The sequence below is a fragment of the Equus asinus genome, chromosome 13 (assembly GCF_041296235.1).
Source record: "Equus asinus isolate D_3611 breed Donkey chromosome 13, EquAss-T2T_v2, whole genome shotgun sequence".
NCBI lineage: Eukaryota > Metazoa > Chordata > Mammalia > Perissodactyla > Equidae > Equus > Equus asinus.
Genome location: NC_091802.1, coordinates 36426604 through 36450531, shown reverse-complemented (window position 1 = coordinate 36450531; position 23928 = coordinate 36426604). Strand labels below are relative to the sequence as shown.

At 54.4% G+C, this 23928-nt stretch overlaps 1 protein-coding gene and 2 long non-coding RNA genes across 5 annotated transcripts in view; 1 reads left to right on the top strand and 2 right to left on the bottom strand.

Annotated features, from left to right (window-relative positions):
• Positions 1 to 7564: 7564 nt before the first annotated feature.
• On the bottom strand, positions 7565 to 12132 carry LOC106826436 (uncharacterized). The gene is made up of 3 exons (XR_006512253.2): positions 11956 to 12132; positions 9088 to 9264; positions 7565 to 8570 (listed from the first exon to the last, which is right to left on the bottom strand). It is a non-coding gene; the product is annotated as an uncharacterized lncRNA (long non-coding RNA).
• The window catches only part of ITGA3 (integrin subunit alpha 3), a 28567-nt gene continuing 16764 nt past the window's right edge, over positions 12126 to 23928 (top strand). The window contains exons 1-5 of one of the 2 annotated variants that reach the window (XM_070483046.1): positions 12126 to 12366; positions 12804 to 13011; positions 20128 to 20255; positions 20581 to 20660; positions 22475 to 22724. In XM_070483046.1, coding sequence (XP_070339147.1) covers positions 12264 to 12366; positions 12804 to 13011; positions 20128 to 20255; positions 20581 to 20660; positions 22475 to 22724 — 769 coding nt within the window. In that variant the 5' untranslated portion in view covers positions 12126 to 12263. The remainder of the gene's footprint in view (positions 12367 to 12803; positions 13012 to 20127; positions 20256 to 20580; positions 20661 to 22474; positions 22725 to 23928) is intronic. The other variant, XM_014833770.3, reaches the window with a different exon arrangement.
• Positions 13692 to 23066, bottom strand: LOC139040039 (uncharacterized). Of its 2 annotated transcripts, XR_011493795.1 has the most exons (4): positions 22927 to 23066; positions 22601 to 22716; positions 19951 to 20023; positions 13705 to 13829 (listed from the first exon to the last, which is right to left on the bottom strand). It is a non-coding gene; the product is annotated as an uncharacterized lncRNA (long non-coding RNA). The 2 variants fall into 2 exon arrangements; XR_011493796.1 differs by lacking the exon at positions 19951 to 20023 and having other exon boundaries at positions 13692 to 13829.

Below are 23928 nucleotides of genomic sequence, written 5' to 3'. Positions count from 1 at the left end.
GTTTGGGTTGCTCTTACTTTGGGGCTGTTATGAATAATGCTGCTACGGACATTCATGTGCAAGTTTTTGTGTGGACATATGTTTTCATTTCTCTTGGGTATACACCTAGGAATGGAATCCTGGGTCAAGTGGGAACTCTATGTTTAACAATTTGAGGAAATTCTGGACTATATTTGGGAGCAATTGCATCATATTACGTTCCCAGTACACGAGGGCTCCAATTTTTCTACCTCTTTGCCAACACTTACTGACTTTTTAGTTCTATCCATCCTTGTGGGGGTGAATTGGTATCTCATTGTGGTTCTGATTTGCATTTCCCTAATGATTAATGATGTTGACTATTTTTCACGTGCTTGTTGGCCATTTGTACATTTTCTTTGGCAAAATGTCCATTCAAATCCTTTGTCCATTTTTAAACTGAATTATTTATCTTTTTATTTTTGAGTTGTAAGTGTTCTATATATATTCTAGATACAAATCCCTTATCAGATATACGATTTACAAATATTTTATTCCATTCTATGGGTTACCTTTTCGCTTTCTTGTAGGTGTCCTTTAAAGCACAAAAGTGTTAAATCTTGATGAAGTTAAATCCACTTGGGCTGCCATAAGAAAATACCACAGGCTGGGTGGCTTATAAACAACAGAAGTTTATGTCTCACAGTTCTGGAGGCTGGACCGCCAAGATGAGGGAGACAGCCTGGTCCGTGAGGGCCCTCTTCTGGGTCGCAGACTTCCTGTTGTATCCTCACATGATGGACAGGGCTAGGGAGCATGTGGGGCTTCTTTTATAAGGACACTAATCCCCATCACGAGGGCTTTGCCCTCAGGGCCTAATAACCTCCCAAAGGCCTCACCTCCTAAAACCATTATCTTGGGGATTAGGATTTCAACATATGAATTGTGGGGGGATACAAACATTCAGACTGTAGCATTCCGTTTATCTACTTTTTCTTTTGTATCTTTTTAAAATTTAATTAATTAATTTATTTTTTGAGGAAGATTAGCCCTGAGCTAACGTCAGCTGCCAGTCCTCCTCTTTTTGCTGAGGAAGACTGGCCCTGAGCTCACATCCGTGCCCATCTTCCTCTACTTTATATGTGGGATGCCTACCACAGCATGGCATGCCAAGCGGTGCCGCCATGTCTGCACCAGGGATCCCAACCGGCGAACCCCGGAACCCCGGGTCGCCGAGAAGCAGAATGTGCGAAGTTAACCGCTGCACCACCCCTTTTCTGTTTCTTGCGCTTTTGGTGTTATATCTGAGGATCCATTACCAAATCCAAGACCACAAAGATTTGCCCTATGTTTTCTTCTAAAAGTTTTATAGGTTTAGCTTCTGTATTTAGGTCTTTGACCCATTTTGAGTTAATTTTTGTATATGATCTGAGGTAGGGATCCAACTTCTTTCTTGCATGTGGCTATCCAGTCCTCCTTCCCATCCTCCCCCCCGCCCAACCTTGTATGTTTACAAAACATAGTAGCGTGCCATGGAACTCTCGTGTTCCAGGGAACATCAATTAGAAAATGCCAACCTACCAGATCAGGTCCAAGTTCCTTAGCCTGGCCCAGGGCTCTCACCATCTGCCTGCAACTCGCCTCTTCCCAATTTATCGGGACTAGCCTCTTGCTGTTCCTTAGACTTGCACCGGGTTTTCCGGCCTGCGTGTCTTGGAATATGCTCTTCTGATGCTTCCTCCCACCATATCCCCCCACACAGAGAGGCATGCACACACACCACACATCTCGCCTACTGAAATTCGCTTATCCTCTAAAAGATAATAACAGCACTATAACAGCACATTTACTGGGTGCTTGCTATGTACCAGACATTTTCTTAAGCACTTTATTTGTATAAACTCATTTAATTCTTACACTCGCTCTAGGAGGTATAGACTCCTATTACCCCCATTTTACAGGTGAGGAAACCAACATAGTTAGGTAACTTGCCCAAAGTTACACAGTTAGCAAGTGATGGAGGGAGAATTTGAACCCAGGCCATCCGACTCCAGAGTCACTGCTCTTCACAAATCACTACCCTCGCGTCACCTTTGCTTATCACCGCCACTCTGCCCACCTCTTCTTTGGTACCAAAATATATTTACTGAGCTCTACGATGCATTTCACTGAAATAACAAGTTAGCCAGTGAGTAAAAGAATTAATAAAACTGCATCGTCAGAGCTGGAAGGGACCAAGCGGCCGTGTCCATTCCAGGATGACATCTTAATCTGCTGGATGGGGAGGCTCTGCGACTTGGTCAGCATCACAAGTTGGGGCAGAGACGGTGTCAGGACCAGTTCCGACTCCCACCGGCAGCTTCGACAGCATGCCTCGCTGCGCCTCCATTCAGCACACGTTCATTCAGTCCTGCTCTGTGCCTGGCCCCAACCTGAGGCAAACAGAACTAGACCCAGGGACCCTGCCCTGTCTCTTTCCCCAGAGACAGTGCCTGGCAGGGCTATTCCTGGGCTTCAAGACCCTCCTGGTCCCCCCCTGCCCCCCACACAGGGCCATCCCCTGGGCTCCGGTCCAGCTTTCTCTGTTCCCTTGGAGGGAGCGCCAGGAATGGGAGGCGGCAGGCGGCCAGGGGCACAGGGCGGGCCGGGAGGAAGGGCCCCAGGTCTGGTTCATTTCCTGGCATCCCTGTTTGCCGTGTGCCCCTGGCTTCTGGTGGCTGTTTCCGGCCCGCCCACAGCCTCCCTGGCTGAGTGGGTAGCTGGCCTGGGACTGGAATTCTCCCACTGTCCTCAGTTTCAGCTGTCTGTCAGCTGGGCCCTCCCCTCAGAGCCCAACAGGTCCAGAGGAGAATCCTGCTCCCCCACCGGCTGCATGACCTTGGGCATGTCACTTTGCCAGTCTGGTCCTTCATTTCTTCTTCTGGAAAGGGGATAATGGGACTGATCTCACAGGCTTGTCATGAAGAATAAAGGACATGGTATACATAAAGGGCCTGGCACAATGAGACGCCCAATAAAAACTATTATCCATTTTCTGAGCCAGCTCTCTCCATTTTCCTCCTCCAGGAAGTCTTCCAGGATGCCCACTTTCCCTTGCCTCCCCATCCCTGTGTTGGGCTCCCAGTCTGAACCCTGGGTAAGGCCAACTGGGCTCTTCTGTAATGGGGACGCTATCACAGGCTTCCCCAGGTGCTGACACCTCCACTAGCTCTTGGGTGTCCATTTCTCTGACATAGACACACCCACGTCCCACAGTGAATGGGGCCCAGGGGACCGTCAGGGAGCCTTGTGAGTTTTTCAACGGATGAGATTCAATTTGATGTACATCATTGACCTCCATTCCAAGCAGAGCAGTGTAGTAGGAGCTATTGGCAGGGTGGAGAGAGAGGGGGGTCTAAGCTTGTTTTTCCTGGAGGACAGGCCTGTTGGGGGAGCGAGAGCCACTGCCACCCCCACCCCCACCCCCATCCGAATCAAAAATAACATGTATTGAGCTATTACTTCATGGCAGGCCGTGCAATTCTTATTTACTGCAATTCTTGTTACAGCAATTCAGACTGTGCAAATTCTTATTTACTGTCCACAATGACCGTATGATTAGGGTGCAATTTTTAATTCAATGTTACAGAGAGAGAAACTGAGGCACAGACAGCTTAAGCAGCTTTGCTCAAGCTAATAAGTGACATCTGACCAAACGTGACAAATGCTCTGTTGGAGGGAGAAACACAGTTATGCTGGGACAGAAAGCATCTGTTGAGACCCAGGGAGCCTGGGAAGGTGGTGGATTTCAGTTGGCCTTGAAGGAAGGGGAGCTGTCATTGGGCAGGAGGAAGCTGGAGCAATACTTGCAGGCAAAAGGCCTTGGAAAAAGGGTTGAGCAGGCATTTGGGGAATTAAGATCCGCCCAGCGGGCTGGGGCTGCGTGGCGAGGATGGGAGCTTGGAAGGCACAGGCCGAAGGTCATGGAGGACCTCAAGCCCCAGACCAAAGATCTGGGCTTTGGGTTTGGTTCTGGAAGGGATCCAAGGTTGTATTTGAGTGGGGTCAGATTGGAGGGAAATAGGAGGACCTCCTAGGCCAGGTGACAATTGTCTAGGGGAGGAGAAGGGAAGGGCACAGTGTGTGGCCCGATGCGAGGTGTTCCCCATGTACGATCTCAGTTAGCCTCCCAACCATCCCCAGCATTGGGCATGATCATGACCTCTTTGCAAATAAACTGAGGCTCAGAGCTGACCAGAGGTGAGTTAGAGGGTCATGTGCATTGGGTGGGGGGCCCCAGTGCTTGGGGTGGGGCCAGGGCCCAATCACGTTTGTACATCGGTGGCGAGGGTGGGTGTACAGTGCTCTGCGGTCTTCTCAGGGTACCTATGGGTGTAGAGAGGAGGGTAGGCCTGGAATGAATGAAGTGGGGCCCCTGAGGTTCAACTGGGGTCACCAAAAGAGCTAGAACAATAAAGGGGCTGGAAGGAAGAAAGGGCAGAGCTGAGGGGCTGGAGCCCAGGGGCAGGTGGTGAGAGGCCTGTGGAAGTTGGGTCCTGGGGGTCTATCTTGGGTGAGCTTGCTGTGGGCCCAGACTGACCACGTGCAGCCAGGCTAACATGGCCTGATGGTCATCAAAGCCATGGCTGGTTCTCCTGGGGAAAGGCCTCAAAGAATTTCCCTCTGCTGGTGGGTTTGAGGAACACCACCTCGGGGGCCTTCCTGCGCTCTGGCCTCCTTGTCTATCTCCATCCCTGTCCTGGGGCCTCGGGTAGATTGCCAGCCAGACCTGCACCTCCACCTCAGAGGCTATAGAGGTCCCACAGACTCACTGGCCATCCTTGCTGCTGACCTCTCCCATGTCTCCTGCATCCCGCAGCCACCAGCTCCTGCCCACATCTTTCGCCCAAATATCTCTCAAGTCCTGCTACATCTCTCCAGTTTAAGGCAGACCCTCACTCCTTCTCATTCCCATCCCCTCATCGGCCCCCAATGGGTCTCCTTGACTCCTAACCAGAGGAAGCTTTTAAATCCACAAAGGTGGTCAGCTCACTCCCAGAGTTGGGGTGGGGGGCACAGGGGAGGGTGGGCGTGAACCCATCAGTTCCCTTCAGTTTTCTGTCAGCAGACTGAAGCCCAAACTCCCGCCCCTGGTGCTTTCCTGAGCGTGTCCCTTCCAGCCAGCTGTGCTTGGGACCCCTGCTCCACTGCCCTGCCTACTGCATCTCACACCCCCTTGTGCCCTCTAATGCATCTGACTGGCCTCCCCCATCCCCACCCCAAGCTCCCTTCTCAAGAGTCAGACGGGCTATGCCATCACTCTGCTTGGGATCCACGCCTGTCAGGGTCTCTGCCCAGAGCAGTTCTGACACTGAGGGAATGGCCTTGACATCTCCCAAGCCCCATCAGACTCCTCCCCTCAGAGGAGTCCCTGATGCCCAGGACAAGGTGGGGAAGGGTACCTCCAGAGGGAAAAGGCCAAGACCCCGGAGGATCATTTCACAGGAAAGTGAAATCTCCTTCTTCGCTGCCCCCTCATGCTAACAGTTCCTGTCTGGAACCCCTGCCCACCCCCCCTACCCCGAGTTATTCTTTGTCCCAGCTCTTTCCCCTCCAGCACCCTTTCCCTCCCTCCCCCAGCATTCATGGCTGCTTGAGTCATTTATACCCCAGGGCCCTGGTTTCTGTGGGCGATGCTGTAACATCCTGCCCCATCTCTGCCAAGGAGCGCATGAGCTACCCCGGCAGGTAGGGCTCCCTGCATTTTAAGAGGAACCTTCAGGAGACAAGGCCTTAAGTCATACGGCGGTTGCCCAATGGTGAGAACTTCTGTGATCTGGGCAGGGAAGGAGAGGGCCATTACGAGGAAGGGAACTTGTGCGGCCTCGCACATCAAACTCCACAAGGACACCCAGCCCTGCCTTCACAGCGGACTCGGGTCCTGACAGCAGGGCTTGTGCCTCCCCCAGTCTGCCCTGTAGTCTACTCCTCAGCTCTCGGAAACGTGCAAGCAGATTTCAAATTGGCAGTGACTGGCTCCACCGCTTTTCTCGCTGCTGGCTTCTCAGGGGTGAAGCCCGCAGTGAGAGGCTGGGCGGCTGGGACAGGGGCGAGAGCTGGGGAGAGGCTACAACCTGTGTTACTCAGGGCTCCGGCCCGTCCAAGGCGGGCGGGGAGGAGGAAGTGAGTCAGTGGGCACAGCGATTCATGCCTCAGAATTCTGACTTTCCTTTTCAAGCCACTGAGCCAACACGTTTGTCCCAACAGGATCCCGCGGTGGGGGAGGGGACGGGAGCAAGTGGATATTTACCAGATGGAGCTGGCCTCTCACTCCCCCCAACTAGGTTTCCTTTTTTAGGGCCACAAAGAGTATGTGGCCAACTGAATTCAGCTGGATACACAGTAGTTGAAGACCTACTGTGTGTGAGGGACTGTCACCCATGCTGGAAATACAGGTGTAATCAACATTGAGCACATCTACCACTTAGCAGGCAACTTCTGGGTCCCAGTTCTGCTATTTTTCACCAAACTTGTGAGTCTAGTATGTTAACGTCCAATTTATAGTGAGAAGCTGAGGCTAAGAGAGGTGAAAGGACTTGTCCAACGTCACAGCCCTGCCAGTCTATAATCACACTGCAAGTCCAGGCTACAAGTCAGCGCAAGGCCTGGAAGATTCAAGAGTGACTACGTGTGTGTGCACACGCAGGGGTGAAGGGGGCAAGGGTGAAGGAAGAAAATTCACGAAAGATTTCGAAGAACAAGTGGATATTTTCCAAATGGACAAGGGGGTAAAGGGCATTCCGGGCAGAGGGACCAGCATGTGCAAAGGTCAAGTGGCATGGACCAGCCCCGGTGTGCCCGTGGAATCCTGCCGGGGTCGAGGCACTGAGACAGAGGCCATTACAGGGGAGCAGGCTATAGGGATGAGGGGGAGATGCTGAGCCCGTTCTGGACACTCGGACTCTGAGGGGCCTGTGGGCGGCCAGCTAGAGGTGGTTCGTGAGAGTTGGACCTCAAGCTTGGAGCCTGGAGGAGCTTGGGCCCATGTTCCCAGCATGCAGGAGAATGCTAATGCACAGGGGGTGGTCTGGAGAGACAGAGGGATGAGGAATGTGAACGGAAGCCCAGGGTGGGCTGAGGAGTCTCACCAAGGGGGCAAGGGTGCTGGGAAGGGACAGTCAGGAAGAAGGACCAGGAGAGGGCGCAGAGGAGTTTACAGAGGGCAGTCCACAAGGTAACTGCTGTCACCCTAGAGAGGCCAGGGCCAAAGGACCAAAGACAGCTATTGGGTCTGCCCATCGGAGGAGGCTGGTGCCCACGGAGAGAAGGCTTAAGTGAGAGGGAGGGGGCTTCAGTCTGGTGGGGGAGCTGGAAGGGGCCAGGATGACCCAAGGATGGGATCCTCACTCCAGGGACAGCAGACAGGTGATCCCACTCAGAGGATGTGACTTGTAAGCTGTGGCATCCTGGAAGAACAGAGGCCAAGATGACTGGGGGCACAGGGTGGGTAGGGGGCACGTAGTGGAGGTTGGTCATCTCAGCATTTTCAGCTGTAAAGTGGGAGACAGCTCCACCTCCTTGGACTGTTAGAAGATAACATACACAAAGGGCCAGGCACACAGTAGGTGCTCAGTAAATACGGCTCCCTTTCCACATTCAGATGTACACAAAGCATTTGGAGACATGTCATCACATAGGCAAACATGTGTGAATGCATGCACAAACACACATTCCAACCCACGTATATGCAGGAGCTCTCCAGGGATAACCACACATGGCCCTCCACCCCCAGCAGAGTCTTTAGGGAGTTAGTATGGGTGGGCGGGGGAGGTAGATGAAGCCCCCAATCTGCCTGGATTTCCCACCTGAGCACAGAACCCTGCCAGTAAGAAGGCATCTCCCTAGGAAATAGCAAGGCCCCTGAGGACTGGGGACTCAGCTCAGCTGGGGCTACCACATGGGCCCCCATAGCCTCTCAACCTTGAAGGGGCCACCTTGGCAAGAGATGGAGAACTCTGTAGAGCCCACCAGAGTCCTAATCTCCCAGCCAGGAGGTTAGGGCATGTGCAGCAAGGCCAGGCCACGGGTGGCAGCGAGGGCACTACAGAGACGGTTGGAGGAACTAGAAAGATGGGGGGTTGGGGGGAGGACTGGCTGGCAGGGAAGTTTCCTGATGTTTGAGGCCTGCCCCCTCTGCTCTTTCCCTCTCCCAGCCCTGGCACACCCCACCACACCTGTACTTGGAGTCCAAGTCAAGTCAGTGGCCTGGCTCCTTCTCACTCACCCTCTCCCTCCCTCCCTCTGCCCCTGTCCCTGCTCAGCATACCTCACCCCTTGCCTAAATTATGGTAGCCAAAATATTCTTTCAAACACCCCCATCCCGTGACCACACAAGCACCAGCCCTAGATACAATGCAATGTGGGTTTAGGCTGTTTGAATTTGAGAGCTTTCAGAATGTGAGGCCAGGATGAAACTCCGGCTTCCTGAAGATGCTCTGGTTCATCTCTGACACCCCTGGCGGTTCTCAGCTCTGTGCTGGTACACAGCAGGTTGTCGATGAATGCTTGAGGCTGACAGATTCTGAGCCAGGGAAGTTGCCGGGACCAGGCGCCTGCCTCCGCTGGCCCCGTATCTGGGTCACAGAAGAAAGGAAATCTGATAAACACATTCACACTTCACTGCTTCCCCCCTCCTCCCTCCCTCCTCAGTCATCTGCATTTTCAATTCAAGTCAGAGATAGAGACCTGAGTCTCACTTCAGTTAGCAGTGTTTTGGTCCACCTAGTTCAACAAATATTAGGAGCCCTGGGACACAGGGATGCCGGTAGAGGAGGAACGATGGATTTCCTCCAGCCATTTCATTTCACAGAAGGGGAAATTGAGGCCTGGAGGAGGAAAGTAACCTGCCCAAGGTGAGAGGGCAGAAGATAGCTTGCATTCAACTCCCCTGACACCACAATTCCACGCCATCGCTCTCTCTCCAGCAGCTGCCTGTGCACATCATGTTCACCCGCTGACCTTCCCGTGAGAAGTGAGTGAGCAAGTGGTGTGGTCTGGGGCTCTGGGAGAGCGAGATGCGGTGTGCACTGGGGGAGGCAGGCAGAGGAAGGCTGGTGCGTCCCCAGCCAGAAATGAATAAATGGAAGCTACCTTTATAGAATATTGATGTTGTCATTGTTGCGACCGGGAAAACTTCACCTCAAACCCGGCCCCAATTCTTCCGCTTTCTTCTCTCCCAAAGCTTCCTCTTGCTAGCTGTTTAGCTCCTCTTCCTCCTCCTCCTTCTCCCTTGTCCAGCTACTCCTCCTCCAGGAAGCCTTCCTGATCCTACAGCAGAACCCATAGTTTGCATGTCATCATGGTCATCTGCGGTTTGGTTCAATATCAAGGCTGATGATGCCACACACACACCAAGAGGGTATGAAACGGTTTATTATTTAGATAATTGAGGTCTCTAGGGGAGCAGGGCTGTCCTCTCAAGTGGGTCCAAAATGGCTTGAGAGAGGAAGGAAAGGAGATTGGCCTGGGTTTTTAATGTAGTTAGGGAGTGAGGTCAGGGTGTACACTTGTGCAGGAAGGGGTTTACACGGTTTGAATCTCTCAGGGATGCCAAAGGAGGGTGCCCAGGCTGTCCTGTCAGCTTGTCCAGGTGTGAGGCACACGGGGAAGAGGGAGAGGTGACAGCTTCAAAGCTGTCAGCCATCAAACATCAAAAAACGGACTCAGACTCCTCATTACACATGTTAGTCACACGCCCTTGTTTCTCTGTGTCTACATTTCTAGGTGGGTCCCTTCTCCATGGGGAAGAGTTGACATGATAAAGTCAACTGAGGGATGAGATGAAGCTGCAGATGATAATGTCACTGAAACCAGAGGATTTTGAACCTTTGGCATTAACTTGAGATTTCTCTTTCGGCATCTCTCCAGCCCAGAGACCCTTCCAGTCTCCACGTCTCCCTCTACCCCCGTTCCAACTCCCCCAGATCTGAAACTCCCCCACATTCCTTAGCTTGGGTCCTCCCCCTACCAGGCGCCCCTGCTCCCGCTCCCACATTCCCTCTGGATACTCCCCTGGAGTGGAAAAACCATCCCCCATCCCTTTCCTGCTCCCAGCCCTGGGATCGGACATGCTGGTCATTCCTGTTTGGGATGGCCATAGAGATAGTGCCTGGCATGGAGCCCATCTGTCATCACAGGACTCTCAAAGCTATTTCAGGCAGGACCCCTGCCCACACTGAGTGTCCACCCCGGCCCCTGAGCTCCTAGCCCTGTCTGTCTTTCCTTCTTCTGGAACAAGGTGGAGGACCCAGCAGCCAGCTAGAAGGAGAGCAAGGTGACTTCCATCCAGGTCAGCATCCTGTTCCTTGACCTCAGACATCACCTAACCCCTGGAGGCTCTGGGCCACAAGGTGGACCACGGAGAGAGGCTAGGTGGCTCTGGGGCCACGGCTTGGGAACAAATGTTGTAAAGGCAGACAGGGATGAGTGTCCTCTCCACAAACACCACAGAAAATGCTGTTATCACAGCTGGTTTTGTTTAGGTACGTCTGACTGTCTGACCAACATCTGCCTGGAGTTTGTCCCTTAAAGACACTGCTGTGGTCAGCAGCTTCCAGTCCTAGCTCTGCCGCCTATGAGCTGCGTGACCTGGAACATCCAGGTTCCCTCATAAGTCAAATGAGGATGATAATCTGGACCTCAAAGGGAGGCCAGGAGGATGAAATGAGAGTCTGCACGTGAAATGATTCATCAGCTGTAAAATTTGGCTCAAGTCCCCTTCCAGGCTCTGAGTCTAATTTTGCATGCCTAGTTCTTTATTCTTTTCCTTAAAGAGGGCTCCAAATTGTACAAGCTTCAGGCCTCACCAAGCCTAGATCTGCCCTGAGAATTGTACAAATGTTAATTATTAGCCTAAGTGGTCAGGAAGGGCCCTGGGCATAGCGGTTAAGTTTGTGCACTCTGCTTTGGCGACCCGGGGTTCACCAGTTCGGATCCCAGGTAGGGACCTACGCGCTGCTTATCAAGCCATGCTGTGGCAGGCGTCCCACCCATAAAGTAGAGGAAGATGGGTATGGATGTTAGCTCAGGGCCAGTCTTCCTCAAAAAAAGAAGGTCGCTCGGATCAGATAACACAGGATTAAAATCTGAGCTGTGTGGCTTTCACCAAGTTGCTAAGTTGCTTAACCTCCCTGAGCTTCAGTTTTCTCACCTTAAAACAGAGATAACATCTCAAAGATTGTTCTGAGGATTTAATTTAACATATTTGTAAAGTGCTTAGCATAATTCCTGCTGCAGAAGCACTTACTAAACCACAGTTTTCTTCTTCTTATAAGCTCTCAGAGTTAGGGGCTCTAAACGGAACTTCAAGGGAGTGAACGCTGAGGGCTGAATTCCTGGACCCAAATAAGAAAGCTCCTTTAGCCTAGAGAAAAGAATGCTCAGGGGAAATGGGTCTTCACGCTGCAATAAGGGAAACTTGAGTGAGACGCAAGTGAGTAAATAGTGACCTCTTGAAGTTCCATCCTTCTGCGGGTAACCAGAACCATGGGCCCTGCCCACCTGCCGCCACCTGGTGCCACCTATTACACACCTGTGGGGGCTGACGTCCCCGCCCAGTCTCCAAACACTCAGTGTGAGCCTGGGCGGGAGGAGTGGACCTTTGGAATTCTGCTGGGCTGGGCCCTGAAGGCAAGATCGGATAAGAAATGGGTACAGTCTGGGCCCAGCTCACTGGGGACGCAGTGCACTCTAAGGAGAAAGGACTCACTTTCACATCAAGGGATACCAGAAGGCGCAGCCCTTTGGGGAAAACAGTGTCGTGTTGCTAATTACAATTAGCGATACTTGGTTATCACCACTGTTAAATATGTGCCTGGCTTTGCTGAGGCACCATTACTAGCTTGGATCAGAGTGGGTAGGGGCGGGTGGGCAAGAGAAGCAAATCTCGACAGGGACAGCAAAGGGGCCAGATGCGAGGAAGAACGCCCAGAGACCGCCAGCCGCGTCTCAGGGACTCACAGCGTGGCAGAGGCGAGTCGGGCATTCCAGCCAGCGGTGCGCGAGTGTCGTTCCCAGCCACATGCGACAACGCCGGGGCTCTCGGGCCGGGCCGGCAGAAGTGGCCGCGCCTGTAATGGCCTTTCCAGCAGCAATAGCAGCCGCAGCAAAGCGGCCCGACAAATCCCACCCACGGCCCCGCCCGTCCAATCCATCTTGCTCGATAGGCAACGCTTCTCCGGAGGAGCAAGGGGCGGGGAGAGGAAATACAAGCTTTTGGGGGCTCCCGACAGGTGTTTGGGGGAGAGGGCGGAGTCGGTTTAGGGAGGATGAGGAGGGAGGGGCGCTGCTGCCCCTTTAAGAGGCGGTGGCGGAGCCGGGACCTTTTCTCTTTCCCCGGAAGGAAAGCGGAGCTTGGGCTGGGCGCGCAAGGTGGGGAGGTGCGGGGCTGGGCGTGGGGAGGCGGGGCGCGCGCTGGGGGGGACCCCTCCCTGCTGTCCTCCTTGCGGTCGACCGGTCTGCCTGCTGAGATCCGCGGCTGAGGCCGGATCGAAGGCGACAGTGCGGCCAAGGGGGCGCGGCCGGGACTAGCTGGAGTGCAGGGTGTCCGGGGCGGTGGGGAGGTGACCCGGCAGCAGGGCAGGAGGGAGAATAGACCTGCAGACCTCCAAGGGGAATCTGAAAGCGCAGACCCGGAGCGGACGTGAAACTGACGGGGACTGGGAGCCAGAAACTGGTCAGCGCGGCAGGGCTCAGCGACGCGGCCGGCCCGAGTGTCCTCCGGCGGCGCGGGGAGCAGGTGAACAGGTCCTCACTCCCAGCTCCACGCCCTCACGTGCTCTCGCCCGGGCCCCCGCTCCCGCCTGCAGCCATGGGCCCCGGCCCCAGCCGCGCCGCCCGCGTCCCGCGCCCGATGCTCTGCGCGCTCGCCTTGATGGTGGCCGCCGGCGGCCGCGTCGCCTCCGCCTTCAACCTGGACACCCGATTCCTGGTGGTGAAGGAGGCCCAGAACCCGGGCAGCCTCTTCGGCTACTCGGTCGCCCTCCATCGGCAGACGGAGCTGCAGCATCGCTACCTGTAAGTGAGGCTGCCAGGGGTGGGGTGGGAGAGAGAGTGTGTGTGCAGGGTGCGGATCTGGAGCTGAGTCCCAGCCCCGGGCCCGCTGGCTTCCAGGTCCGCGGGCCGCCGGCTCTTGTGAACGAGGGTTAAGGGGGCGGGGACGTGGGCAACCCTCCTGCTGCTGAGGCTTGGCGGGAAATGGAGGTATTGGGTGTGGGATGGGGGACAGTAATCACTGGCGAGTGCTGACCTGGGCAGAACCTGTCTAGACGCAGGCCCTCAGCTCTTTAAACCTCTCTTGAGAACAGAAGTGGGGTCTGAGCCCCCTCCCATTCTGTGAACCTAATACCTACGGAACCCCTCTTCTCTCCAGGGCTGGGAGCTGGGGAAAGCTGCAAGATAAACACCTAGCGGGTCCCCCTTCCCCCTTTCCTGGGAAGAACCTATAGGCATATGTATTTAAGCCCATTCCAGCCTTTACACCTCGTATTTAGTCTGCAGCCGTGCCAGCCACACCCCATGCAGAGCCAGACTGGAGGGCCTTCTCAACTGCTTGGCAGTTGCTAGTGAAGTGATGGGTGAGTCTGGGCGTTTGGAGCTGTCCAGGCACTCCCACTGACCTCTTGAGGATGGGGGAGTAGAAGAGAGAGGAGGGACTGTCCCAACTCCTGCTTGGTCTCCTGCCCACCCCCAGCCCCCAGCAGTGCTGCCCTCCCACCAGACATCTTCCCTGCATTCCACAGATTCATGTTGAATCTTCAACCCTGAGTGTGTTTGTTTTGGTTTGAAGAGGGAAATGGTGTTTTTCTCTTTCTTCTGTTCTCCTTCCCCAACAGCTGCAAGGAGAAGGAGGGGGAAGAGTTAGGCATGGGGGGAGAGGAGAAGGAGATTGCATCCAGCTGCTGTGTCACAAACCCCACTCCCCCTACCCCCCACCCGTACACACTCATGCCCAGAGGGGCATGTGCAGGTTTCAGAGGCTTCTCTGCCATGGGCTCAGTGTGTTGAGGTCAGCAGGTAGGGGAAGAGAGCAGCTGGGGGAGGTGAGGCTGCCCCAGGAGGGACGGTGGTTAGGACAGGTTAGGCAGGCTCCATCTACCTCTCTGAGCTGAGTGACCTACCATACATGTGCCCCCACCTGGTGTCTACCCCTGCTGAGCAAGAGGACGTGGTCAGATTAATGGTGTGTTGAAACCTTTCCCAACTCTGGCTGGTGCCTGCAGAAACTTGAGGAAGCTTGGAATGTCCAAAGTCCAAACTCTGCCCCAGCCTTGGCCCCTGCCCCGCTGGCCCAGCCCTTGCCCAGTCTACCTACCTACTTGGCCTCAATTCCATCTAGCTTCTGCAGAGGCCAGGGCCACCACGCTCTTCCCAGCCTGACCCCATCAGCTGGGGTCTGGCCTCGGCCAACCCTCCCTCTTTTGGAGACCCTAAGTGGCCATCAGCACAAGTTTCTATATTGGTGCTCTTTCTGCCCCAGCTGAGAAAAAGATCTGCAGATTTTCAATGCTGAGTCTGCATGATATAAGGCAACATAGTGTAAAGAGATCAGAAAAGCAAGCATGCAATAGAAAGCTGGAGTAAATAATGGATTCTGTAACATCCGCCACCCCCTACCCCCTGCTTTGCTATGCAACCTTAAGCAAAATATACCCCTTCTCTGGACCAGTTTTCCCCAAAGGGTTGGACCTGGATCTATATGCTCCTTCCTGCCTCTGTTGGCCTATAAAAGGCAACTTGGCATCATGGAGAGAGGAGAGGCTCCAGAGTCCCATTGCCAGTCTCCCATCTTGGATCTGTCACTAATACCTGCGTCTTAATCGCCTCATGTGTGAGGGGGAGGGCAACACACCCTCTTCATGGAGGGATAGTGGGGCTTTAATGAGATGATGTGTGTGCAATGCTTTGCGTAGGCCTGCTTCTCCAGGGAGCAGCTGAGGGCTCTCGTGCTGAAGCCAGGACCTGCATCCACCCTTACTACCCATGGCCTCACCCAAGATGGCTGAGCAGAGGGCTTCTACTTTCCTTCCTGGGCAGCTAGAGATGGCATTAGGCCTGCTAAGAGTCCAGAAGGTTCTAAAACTAATGAACCTCAGAGGAGCAGGTAGTTCTAGATAGAGTTCTGGGTCATTGTCTTGGGTATCCTCAGTCTTTCCCAGGGGTGGTTCTGTATCTTGGCTTATCTCCTCCTCTCACTGAATCCTGCCCCTTGGCCCTTTGGGAGAGCCAGCTGGGCCAGCTGGGCTTAGCTGCAGCCAGCTGTGTAGCCAGATGTGAACAGCTGCCTGAGTATACAGCTCAGGGTAACCAGCAAGTCAAGTTGTGGTCTTATATTGTCAGCCTCAAAGTCCCTCTGGAAAAGGGGGAGGGTTCATGGTCCTGAACAAACTCTTAGCCCGGGGTTCATAGAAGGTTGTCAGGAGATGCAGGGACCTCTGAAAGTATACGCAAAACCTTGCGTGTTTGTGCATTGTTCTGGGGGCAGGAGGAGGGGAGAGCAATGCTTTCATCTTATTCTCAAAGAAGGTCTTATTTCAGAAATGGTTAAAAACCCAGATGTGGACCCTCTTTGTTCCCCATCCCACACATCTCTGGACTGGAGTTCCCTGTCCACGACGTTGGAGGCTCACCCCAACCCAGGCCCCAGTGTCCAGTCTCTGGAAGTGAGGGGTGAAGAGCAGGGCAGAGGACCAAGGTGTTTTGGCCTTCTTGGTGAGATGCATGCGGAGCCTGGGGAAACAGAGGGACAGTTCCTCTGGGAGATGGCCACTGACCTTCCGGCCCCCAGCACCTGCTCTGTCATTCCCTCCTGGGAATCCAGGTGTTCTGGTCTGGCCTGACCTTGTGGGCCATGGGAGACACCTTCGGGGCCCTCTCTCCCTTTCGCCCTTTCTTGGAAATAAGAGTGTCTGGAAGCCTGGGGCGGAGGTGGCTGCGGCTCCTGGAAGATGAGGTCATACCTGAGGTGGGCAGGAAGCAGGCCTCCCTGCCGTGCTCTCCTAAAACATGTTTCCCCGGGCAGGGCAGGCTCCTGGCAGCCTCCAAGGGTCACGCCAGAGGAAATGGGCATAGCAGCTGTGGATGCAGGCAGAGGACCTGCGTGCCTAGTGTCCTTTTCCTCTGGCTCTCTCCAATGACCAGTCCAGGCCCAGGAGCTTTCAACTGGGCGGGAGGTAGGGGAAGCCTGATGTTGTAGAAAAAGAAGTGAAGGGGCTTGGTCAGAGCTAAACAAAGGAGGAAGAGGATGTCCATTGCAGCAAGAGGGACTGAAGTTAGATGACATGAAGAATGCCCTAAGGGATCAAATATGGAAAAAATACGAAGGAGCCAGGGAGAGGGAGAAGAAATGAGAGAAACCGCCTTGTTCCTTTTTATCAGAGGCATGGGCCGAGGCCTCTTTCTCTCATCCTCTCTCATTCTCTCGCTTCCTCCAGCTTGTTGCCCTGCTTCTAGGGCTGAGTCACCGAGGGCAGAGGGGGCTGGGTGGGCAGCGTGAGGAGAAGTAGGGAGGATGGGGAGGGCTGCAGTGTCAGCTACCACCACAGCAGCCTCTGGGGAGATGGCTAGTTCGGGCAGCAGGATTGGCACAGAGCTGGGATTCAAGCAGCTGAGAGCTGCCCCCGCTCCACCTGGGGGCTCAGAGCTGGAACAGCCCCTCCCCAACCTGCTTCCCGGCCTGAGGTGGGGGAGTAAGTCATGGGGCCCCCCTGGCCCCCTCCAAGTTAACTGAAATCTTCCCATTGGAGCCCCCCCAGCACCTCCCTGAAGAGTCTGGGACATTGAATCTTACAGGCTATTTCTCTGAGCATTACCCCACCCCAGGGGGGCCTCTTCTCTTTAGGGTGAGCCAGCCTGATGCCCTGACAGCCCTGGGCCCCATTCCCCAGCCTCCTCCGACTCTACTGCTTTCTACTTGGCTGTTCCATTAGCTTTGAACTGCCCCCTGGGAAGAGGGATGGGGCAGGGGTGAGGAAGTGCTTTTCCAGAACTTGGAGCTCAGGGGTCTCCCCAGAGGCCAGGAGGAGCTGTTTGACTGGGGCCAAGAGTGAAGAGGCAGCTGTTTGAAAGCACTTGAGAGGTCATTTAACCCATCCTCTACCTCCCAGAGGGGTTCCCTGCCCCATCCACACCTCTCTGCAGCCCAGCTGCTAGGAGGGTGGGCTCAATGGCAGTCTGGGAGGGGTCAGCTTTTGGACTCTCTGATCTGGACCAGACCCAAAAGCAGGGAGCAGAGGTGCTCATTTGCATATTAATTTACATTTAAATTTGCATATTAACTTACATGTAAATTTGCGTATCATTGCGGTCTCTTCCACCCTCTGGATTCTCCCACACCTGGCCAGTGGCTGGAAGCTGGACCTAACCCTTTGCACACCGGCCTTCCCCCATCCACTCACAGTCCTCTGGCTGTAGACCCATTGGATCCTGGGCTGGGAGCCAGAGGTCCTTAAGGGGCCTCTGAGCAGGCCAAGTAAGAGCTAAAAATACTCCAGGGGGGTGGGGGGGGGGCTCCCTGTGGAATCTCTGGGGAGGGAGGGGCGTGGGACGTGGGGCTGGGATTAGGGCGCTGGCCCTGCCTCACCATCCATCAGTGGGCACGTGTGGGGCGAGGGCCTAGAGGGTATAGATGGGAAGGGTATTTATTGCAATCCAATTGCCATTTATACCCAGCTCTGCCATCTCAGTAGGTACCCCAGGAGGCTAAAAGGAAAGATCCATCAGCTCACTCCCTCTGAGATGAGGCCACCCCGCTCCTCAGCCACCTCTTGCCCTGACAACTCGGGCAGGGCAGCAGCTGGGCAGCCACACCTCCATTGCACTGCGTGCCCTGGAATGCAACCTGGGCTCCCCAGGGACCCCTCGCCCACTGAGGCCTGGACTCGCCCTTCAAGGTCATTGTAGCCAACCCCCAGCCTCCACTGCCAGCCAAATCTGAGCTCCCACCTTAGAATGCCTCTAGCTGCCAGAGCCAGAGGGGGGCCCCACCCTCACTTTAGTGATTGCTTGCTATCCTTAGGCCATGGAAATGCTACTTCTGTCCCATCCTGTGCTGCCTCTGAACACTGAACTAGCCTGCTATTTGCCCTCCGCTCCAGGTTCTCTAACCTCATAGGGCAGAAATTCCTGGAGGGAGGCCTGGCAGTGTGCTAGGGCCAGGCCCGCTGCCACGAGAAATCAGAACGACAGTGGTCAGGTGGGCCGTGGCTTCATAGTCAGAAAGGCCTTTTGAAGAAAAACCCATTTGTTCCCCTAACAACCCTGGAGGTTGGTGGGACAGCGGCTGTCCCCATTTTACAGATGAGGCACTCACGGCTCAGAGAGAGCAAGGAAATTGCCCCTTGAAGCAGAACAAACCCTAGACCCAGGCCCTTAGGCTCACCAGGCAGGCATGCCAGGGACAGGCGTCCACAGGTGGTCAGGCAGCGGACTCACCAAGCACCCTCCCCAGCCCAGACAGAGGGTGACTAACTAGGCCTGGCTGCCACACTGGCCCCCTGCCAGGTCCTGCGGGCACTCCTAGGACTGCTCCACATAGAGAAGCTGCACCCCTGCCCCCAGGAACACTTCCCCAGGGTGAGGTCTGAGCTGAGCTGTGAGGCGCAGGCGGAGGTCCCGCCCCACTCCCGGAACCCTCAGGCAGTGCATTCCTGACATCCAGTGGGCGGAGGCACCCCAAGCCCTGGCATGCCCAGGCTCTACCCTGCCCACTCCCTGCAGCCCTCATCACAGGTCCCAGGCAGGAGCTGCAGGTGGGGCCATTGCTCTACACTTTCAGACTCTGGCAGGAGGCCCAGAGCCCAGGTTCTGAGCTGGGAGCCTCAGGGTGAGAGTGTCGCTGGGACCAGATGGAGGGGTACCTAGGAGGTGCCTGCCACCCAGGAGGCCTGGTCCATCAGCATCCAGGAGGAGTTCTTGGCAGGGAGGCTACAGGGAGATGATGCCAGGAGAGCAAGGGGTGGTAGAGCTGGCTTCTCAAATCAGAATGCACGATATTTGGGGTGCATGTTAAATATTCAGATTCCAGGGCTCCATTCCCCAGATTTGATTCCAATGGTCTGTAATGAGCTGAGGAATTTGCCTTTTTAACAAATATCCTGGGGATTTCTGATGCTGGTGGTATAAGGACTGTCTTTTGAGATATTTCAAGGCTGACACCCTGCCTTCTGGTCCTCTAGTCACCTCTCTGGAATGGGATGGGTTGCCAGGGCACTAAGCACACTTGTAGGATCTTGCATTCCATGTCCCTAAAGATGGGCCGGCCGGAGGCAAGGCGATAATCCTTGCCCACCCCCAATCTGATCCAGAACTCTGCCCGAGGGCTGTATTGTCCAGTGTCAGGTACCCAGCTGTACCTCATTCCTTATGTACCTGTGGTGGCAGGGGGTAAACATCACCCAGGTCACTTAGAGGCCCAGGCCTCCCAGATCTAAGTCCTCAGATGGCTTAGAGAGGAAGGACTCAGGCCCTCAACAACAACTCCACCCCATCCATCCGATGTTCTCCCAGAGCCCCCAGAAGTTGGTCCCCGTGCCAGGATTCCTCCAGTCTTGCTCTCTTCCGGTCTACCTTCATCTCAGAGGCCAAAGCATTCCTTCCAAAACCCAGATCTGACCAAGTCACTCCCTTGCTTCAGATCCCTCCGTGGGTCCCCAAGGCCCTCCCCACCCTGCCCTCTTGTCCCTCCCCGAGTTCCTGGACACCAGCGGTACCGAGGGCTGGCTGATCCCTGAGTCACCCTGCTTGCTCATGCTTCCTGGCCCTTGTACATACCGTATTTTTCCCCAAAGTGCCCTTCCTTTCCTTCTTCACCTGGTGAGCCCTGGTCATCATCCTCAGACTCCGCCTGGGGCCCCCTCTTCTGTGGGCCTCCCTGACTGCCCTCCATGCTGAGTCTGGGCTGGTTTGCTCCCTGCTTTCTTCTCATGAGCCGCTGACTACAGGGGTCCGCTTCCTCACCTGCCTTCCTCTGCACTGGGTACTCCTGGCAGGCAGGGGCTAGGATCCACTCATCATCTCCTGATCCCAGAGCCTGGCACAGAGCAGACGCTCAGTAAATGCATGTTGAACAGCAAGTTGTTTGAAGTGGGCTTTGGGGAGTCTGAGCCCAGGCCCCACTACCTCCTTGCCCCCCAGGCTCCTGGCTGGTGCCCCCCGGGACCTCGCCGTGCCTGATGGCTACACCAACCGGACCGGTGCCGTGTACCTGTGTCCACTCACTGCCCACAAGGACGACTGTGAGCGGATGGACATCAAGGAGAAAAGTGAGGGGAAGGTGCTGGGGCTCAGTGCTGGGTCAGGAGCCTGGTGAAGGGGGTAGCACAGAGAGGACCTGGAGGAGATACCAGGCTTGCCTGGGCAGTGTCTAGTCACTTTTTGTCCAGCTGAGAAGAGGGAGCTGTAGAGTAGAGTGGGACCATATGGGATTCAGGGAGCTCAGATGAACGGTGGGCTAGAGAAGGGGAGAAGGGAGGGCTGCCCTGCTGGAGTGGAGGGTCCAAGGGGGACCAACCCCTGCCCTCTGGAGTATCTGGGCACTGGGAAGATGGGGTGAGATGCCCTGGCTCATGACCCCTCCCATGCCCACAGGTGACCCTACCCATCACATTATTGAGGACATGTGGCTTGGAGTGACTGTGGCCAGCCAGGGCCCTGCAGGCAGAGTCCTGGTAAGTGGGCACTCACTGTTGGCTCCCCCGCCAGCCCTCTCCTTCGTCTCCCAGGAGCTGGGGAGGGAAGCAGAGCGCAGGAGAGGAGTCCTCAGTATGTGAGCTGGGACCTTGCAAATGGCCATTTCTGTGGCTGTCTCCACAGACATGTGTGTCCCTTGGTCCTGCCCTCGGGGGGCAGGGTGTTGTTGTCCTCCCAAGGCCCAGCATGGCCTGGGTCCTGTTGAATCATCCACTTCCTCCTGGCCCCATGCCCCCCTCCTCCTGGCTGCTCACCCTTCGTGGGAACAGCCGAGGGAACTGGAGGAGGAAAGGGCAGAGAGTGCCTCGGGCGGGCGTGCGGCCTGGGCTGCTCCTTCCTGGGAGGCTGGCTGGCGGAAGAGGCGCAGCCCTGCTGACCCCAGCTTACCCGGCTTGGGTTTGGGGGCCACTCCCTGCTGACAATTGTCACTTCCTTCCCACATTTTTCAGTTCTGGCCCCTGGTGTCTCAATTTCTGAGTCCCAGATGGACAATATTTTTAAAAATGTTTTGAATTGATGTAAAATTTACATACAGCAAAATGTACAGATTTTAAATTTCAACAAGTTTTGAGAAATTATACACCTGTGTAGCCAACACCCATTAAAGAAATAGCATATTTGCATCACTCCAGAAAGTGTGCCCGCTTCCAATCAATCGTCACCCCCATGGTCATCACCGTTGTGACTTCTGTTACCTTTGAACACTGTTTTAAGCTCTGGGTTTACACCAGTTCACTGAAACATGTTTTCTAGAGCCCTGTTATGGATGGTACGGGTCTAGGATTCCATTGAAGGCGGTTCTAGATCCTTCCACAGCTCTCTCATTGTTCATTCAAGTTTTTTGTGAGCACCTACTCTGTGCCATGTACCTACTGTGTGCCACACATTTTTTGTGAGCACCTACTATGTGCCACGTACTGTGGTAGCACTAGAAACTTAGCAGTGACTCAGGACAGGCTTGACCCAGGGCTAGTGGGGCTCACAGCTGGAAGGGACACAAAAAGCAATCCAACAAGAACTCAGCCTGGTTCTGGGTTTCACCTGGCCCCTGGCTGTTTTACAAACACCCTATTCTGATGGATTTGCCAACTAACTATTTATCGAGACCTCCCATGTGCTGGAGAAGCTACAAGAGGGAGCGCAGCCTAGTGCTAGAGAGTTCAGACTCTGGAGCCAACAGCCTTGGTTTGAATATTCTTTGCCTCTCTCTAGATGTGAGAGCTTACTCAAAGACAAGGTTCTCTGGGCCTCAGTTTCCTTATCTAAAATGGGGGAAATAATTGTCCCTGCTCCATAGGGTTGCTAAGAGGCTTAAAAGAGTTAGTATGTGAAGAGCTTAGAGCTGTGTCTGGCTAACGGCAAGCACTCAGTGTTAGCTGCTGCTACTGTTATTGCTGTTGTTATTTTAATAACCTCTTCATTATGAGGACAGGGCCTCTGTGAACAGCAGAGGAGCAAGTCCCTTAATCTGCTCTGTATCTAACTCTTTTTAGACTTGAGAGCCTGAACCCTACATCCCCTCCTTCTTTCCTCTTTTCCTTTTGCCAAGATCTCTAAGCCACTCTCGAATCCGGTACTTTCTGGCCTTCCAAAAAGTTCCCAACCTTCAGAGCAGATTTCTGAATTCTGGAAAGGAGAGGCAGGTCCAGCCATCGCTGTGGGAAGATGGAAAGTGGGGAGACCCCTTTCAAGTCCTCTCCCGCAAAGCCAGAGGTGCACAGGGCCAAGGAGACAGCTGGCCCTAAGTCCCTGCAGTGTGCTCAGACTATGTGTGTTGGGGTGGGGTCCCCAGGTCTGTGCCCACCGCTACACCCAGGTCCTGTGGTCGGGGTCGGAGGACCAGCGGCGCATGGTGGGCAAGTGCTATGTGCGGGGCAATGACCTGAAGCTGGACCCCACTGATGACTGGCAGACCTACCACAACGAGATGTGCAACAGCAACACCGACTACCTGGAGACGGGCATGTGCCAGCTGGGCACCAGCGGCGGCTTCACCCAGAACACTGTGTACTTTGGCGCTCCTGGTGCCTACAACTGGAAAGGTGGGGACCATGGGGGAAGGGAGGAGGAGCAAGGACCACCACCCTGGTTAGCCACTGGGACACCCGGCCCAGACCCTCCACACCAGAGGGCAGAAGAGGCAGGACCTCTTTGCCAGAGCCAGCCCTGATGAGCTACCGGTTAAGAGTTGGTGCTCTCATTGCTGTAGCCCAGGTTTGTTTCTGGGTCAGGGAACTACATTACCTGTCTGTCGGTTGTCATACTGTGGCGGCTGCATGTTGCTGTGATGCTGGAAGCTCTGCCACCAGTATTTCAAATACCAGCAGGGTCACCCATGGTGGACAGGTTTCAGCGGAGTTCCAGACTCAGACAGACTAGGAAGAAAGACCTGGCTACCCACTTCCAGAAAAATTGTCCATGATACCCTATGAATAGCAGTGGAGCATTGTCTGATAAAGTGCAGGAAGGTGAGAGAATGGAGCAAAAAGACTGGGCAGGGTTCTGCTCAGCTGCACACAGTGTTGCTAGGAGTCGGAATCAACTTGATGGCAATAACAACAACAAACTATGTGCCGGAGGCTTTACACATATTATCTTAATTAACCTTAAAATACTCTATGAGGCAAGGATTATTATACCCATTTTACCGAAAACTGAGCCTCAGAGAAGTGAAATAAATCGCCCAAGGCCAACAGTAAGTTATGAAACCTGAATTGGTATGCAGGTCCATCTGACTCCAGCGTAACCATTTAAAAACTTACTTGAAAAAAATAAAACGTATTCCTGGTACAACTACAAAATGGCACAGTAGGATTTGGTACAATAAAGAGTAAAAGTGTCCCCCCGACCCATCTCCCTTGTCCCACTTCCCAGGGATTACTACTAAGCGTTTGGTGGATCCTCCTGACTTATTTTAGAATATATAGATATCTTTTTTAAAAATACACGCATGCAGGATCACACTAAACAGGCTGTTCTGCTACTTTCTCTTTTCACTTAGCAATAAATTGTGAGCGTTGTTTCATGTCCATACATATAGGGCAGGCTTTTGAGGGGGCTGCAGAGTATTTTCTTGTATCAAGACCCAAATTTGTAACTACCACGGCTCACACCTCCTCTCAGGGGTCTGATGGCTCACACTCCCTCCGTCTCCGCCTCTCTCCGCCACATAGGTTGTAGCAACAGTGACCTCTCGCCCCTTACCACACACTTACTGTTGCAGAATCAACAGGTGGAGGGAGCCCC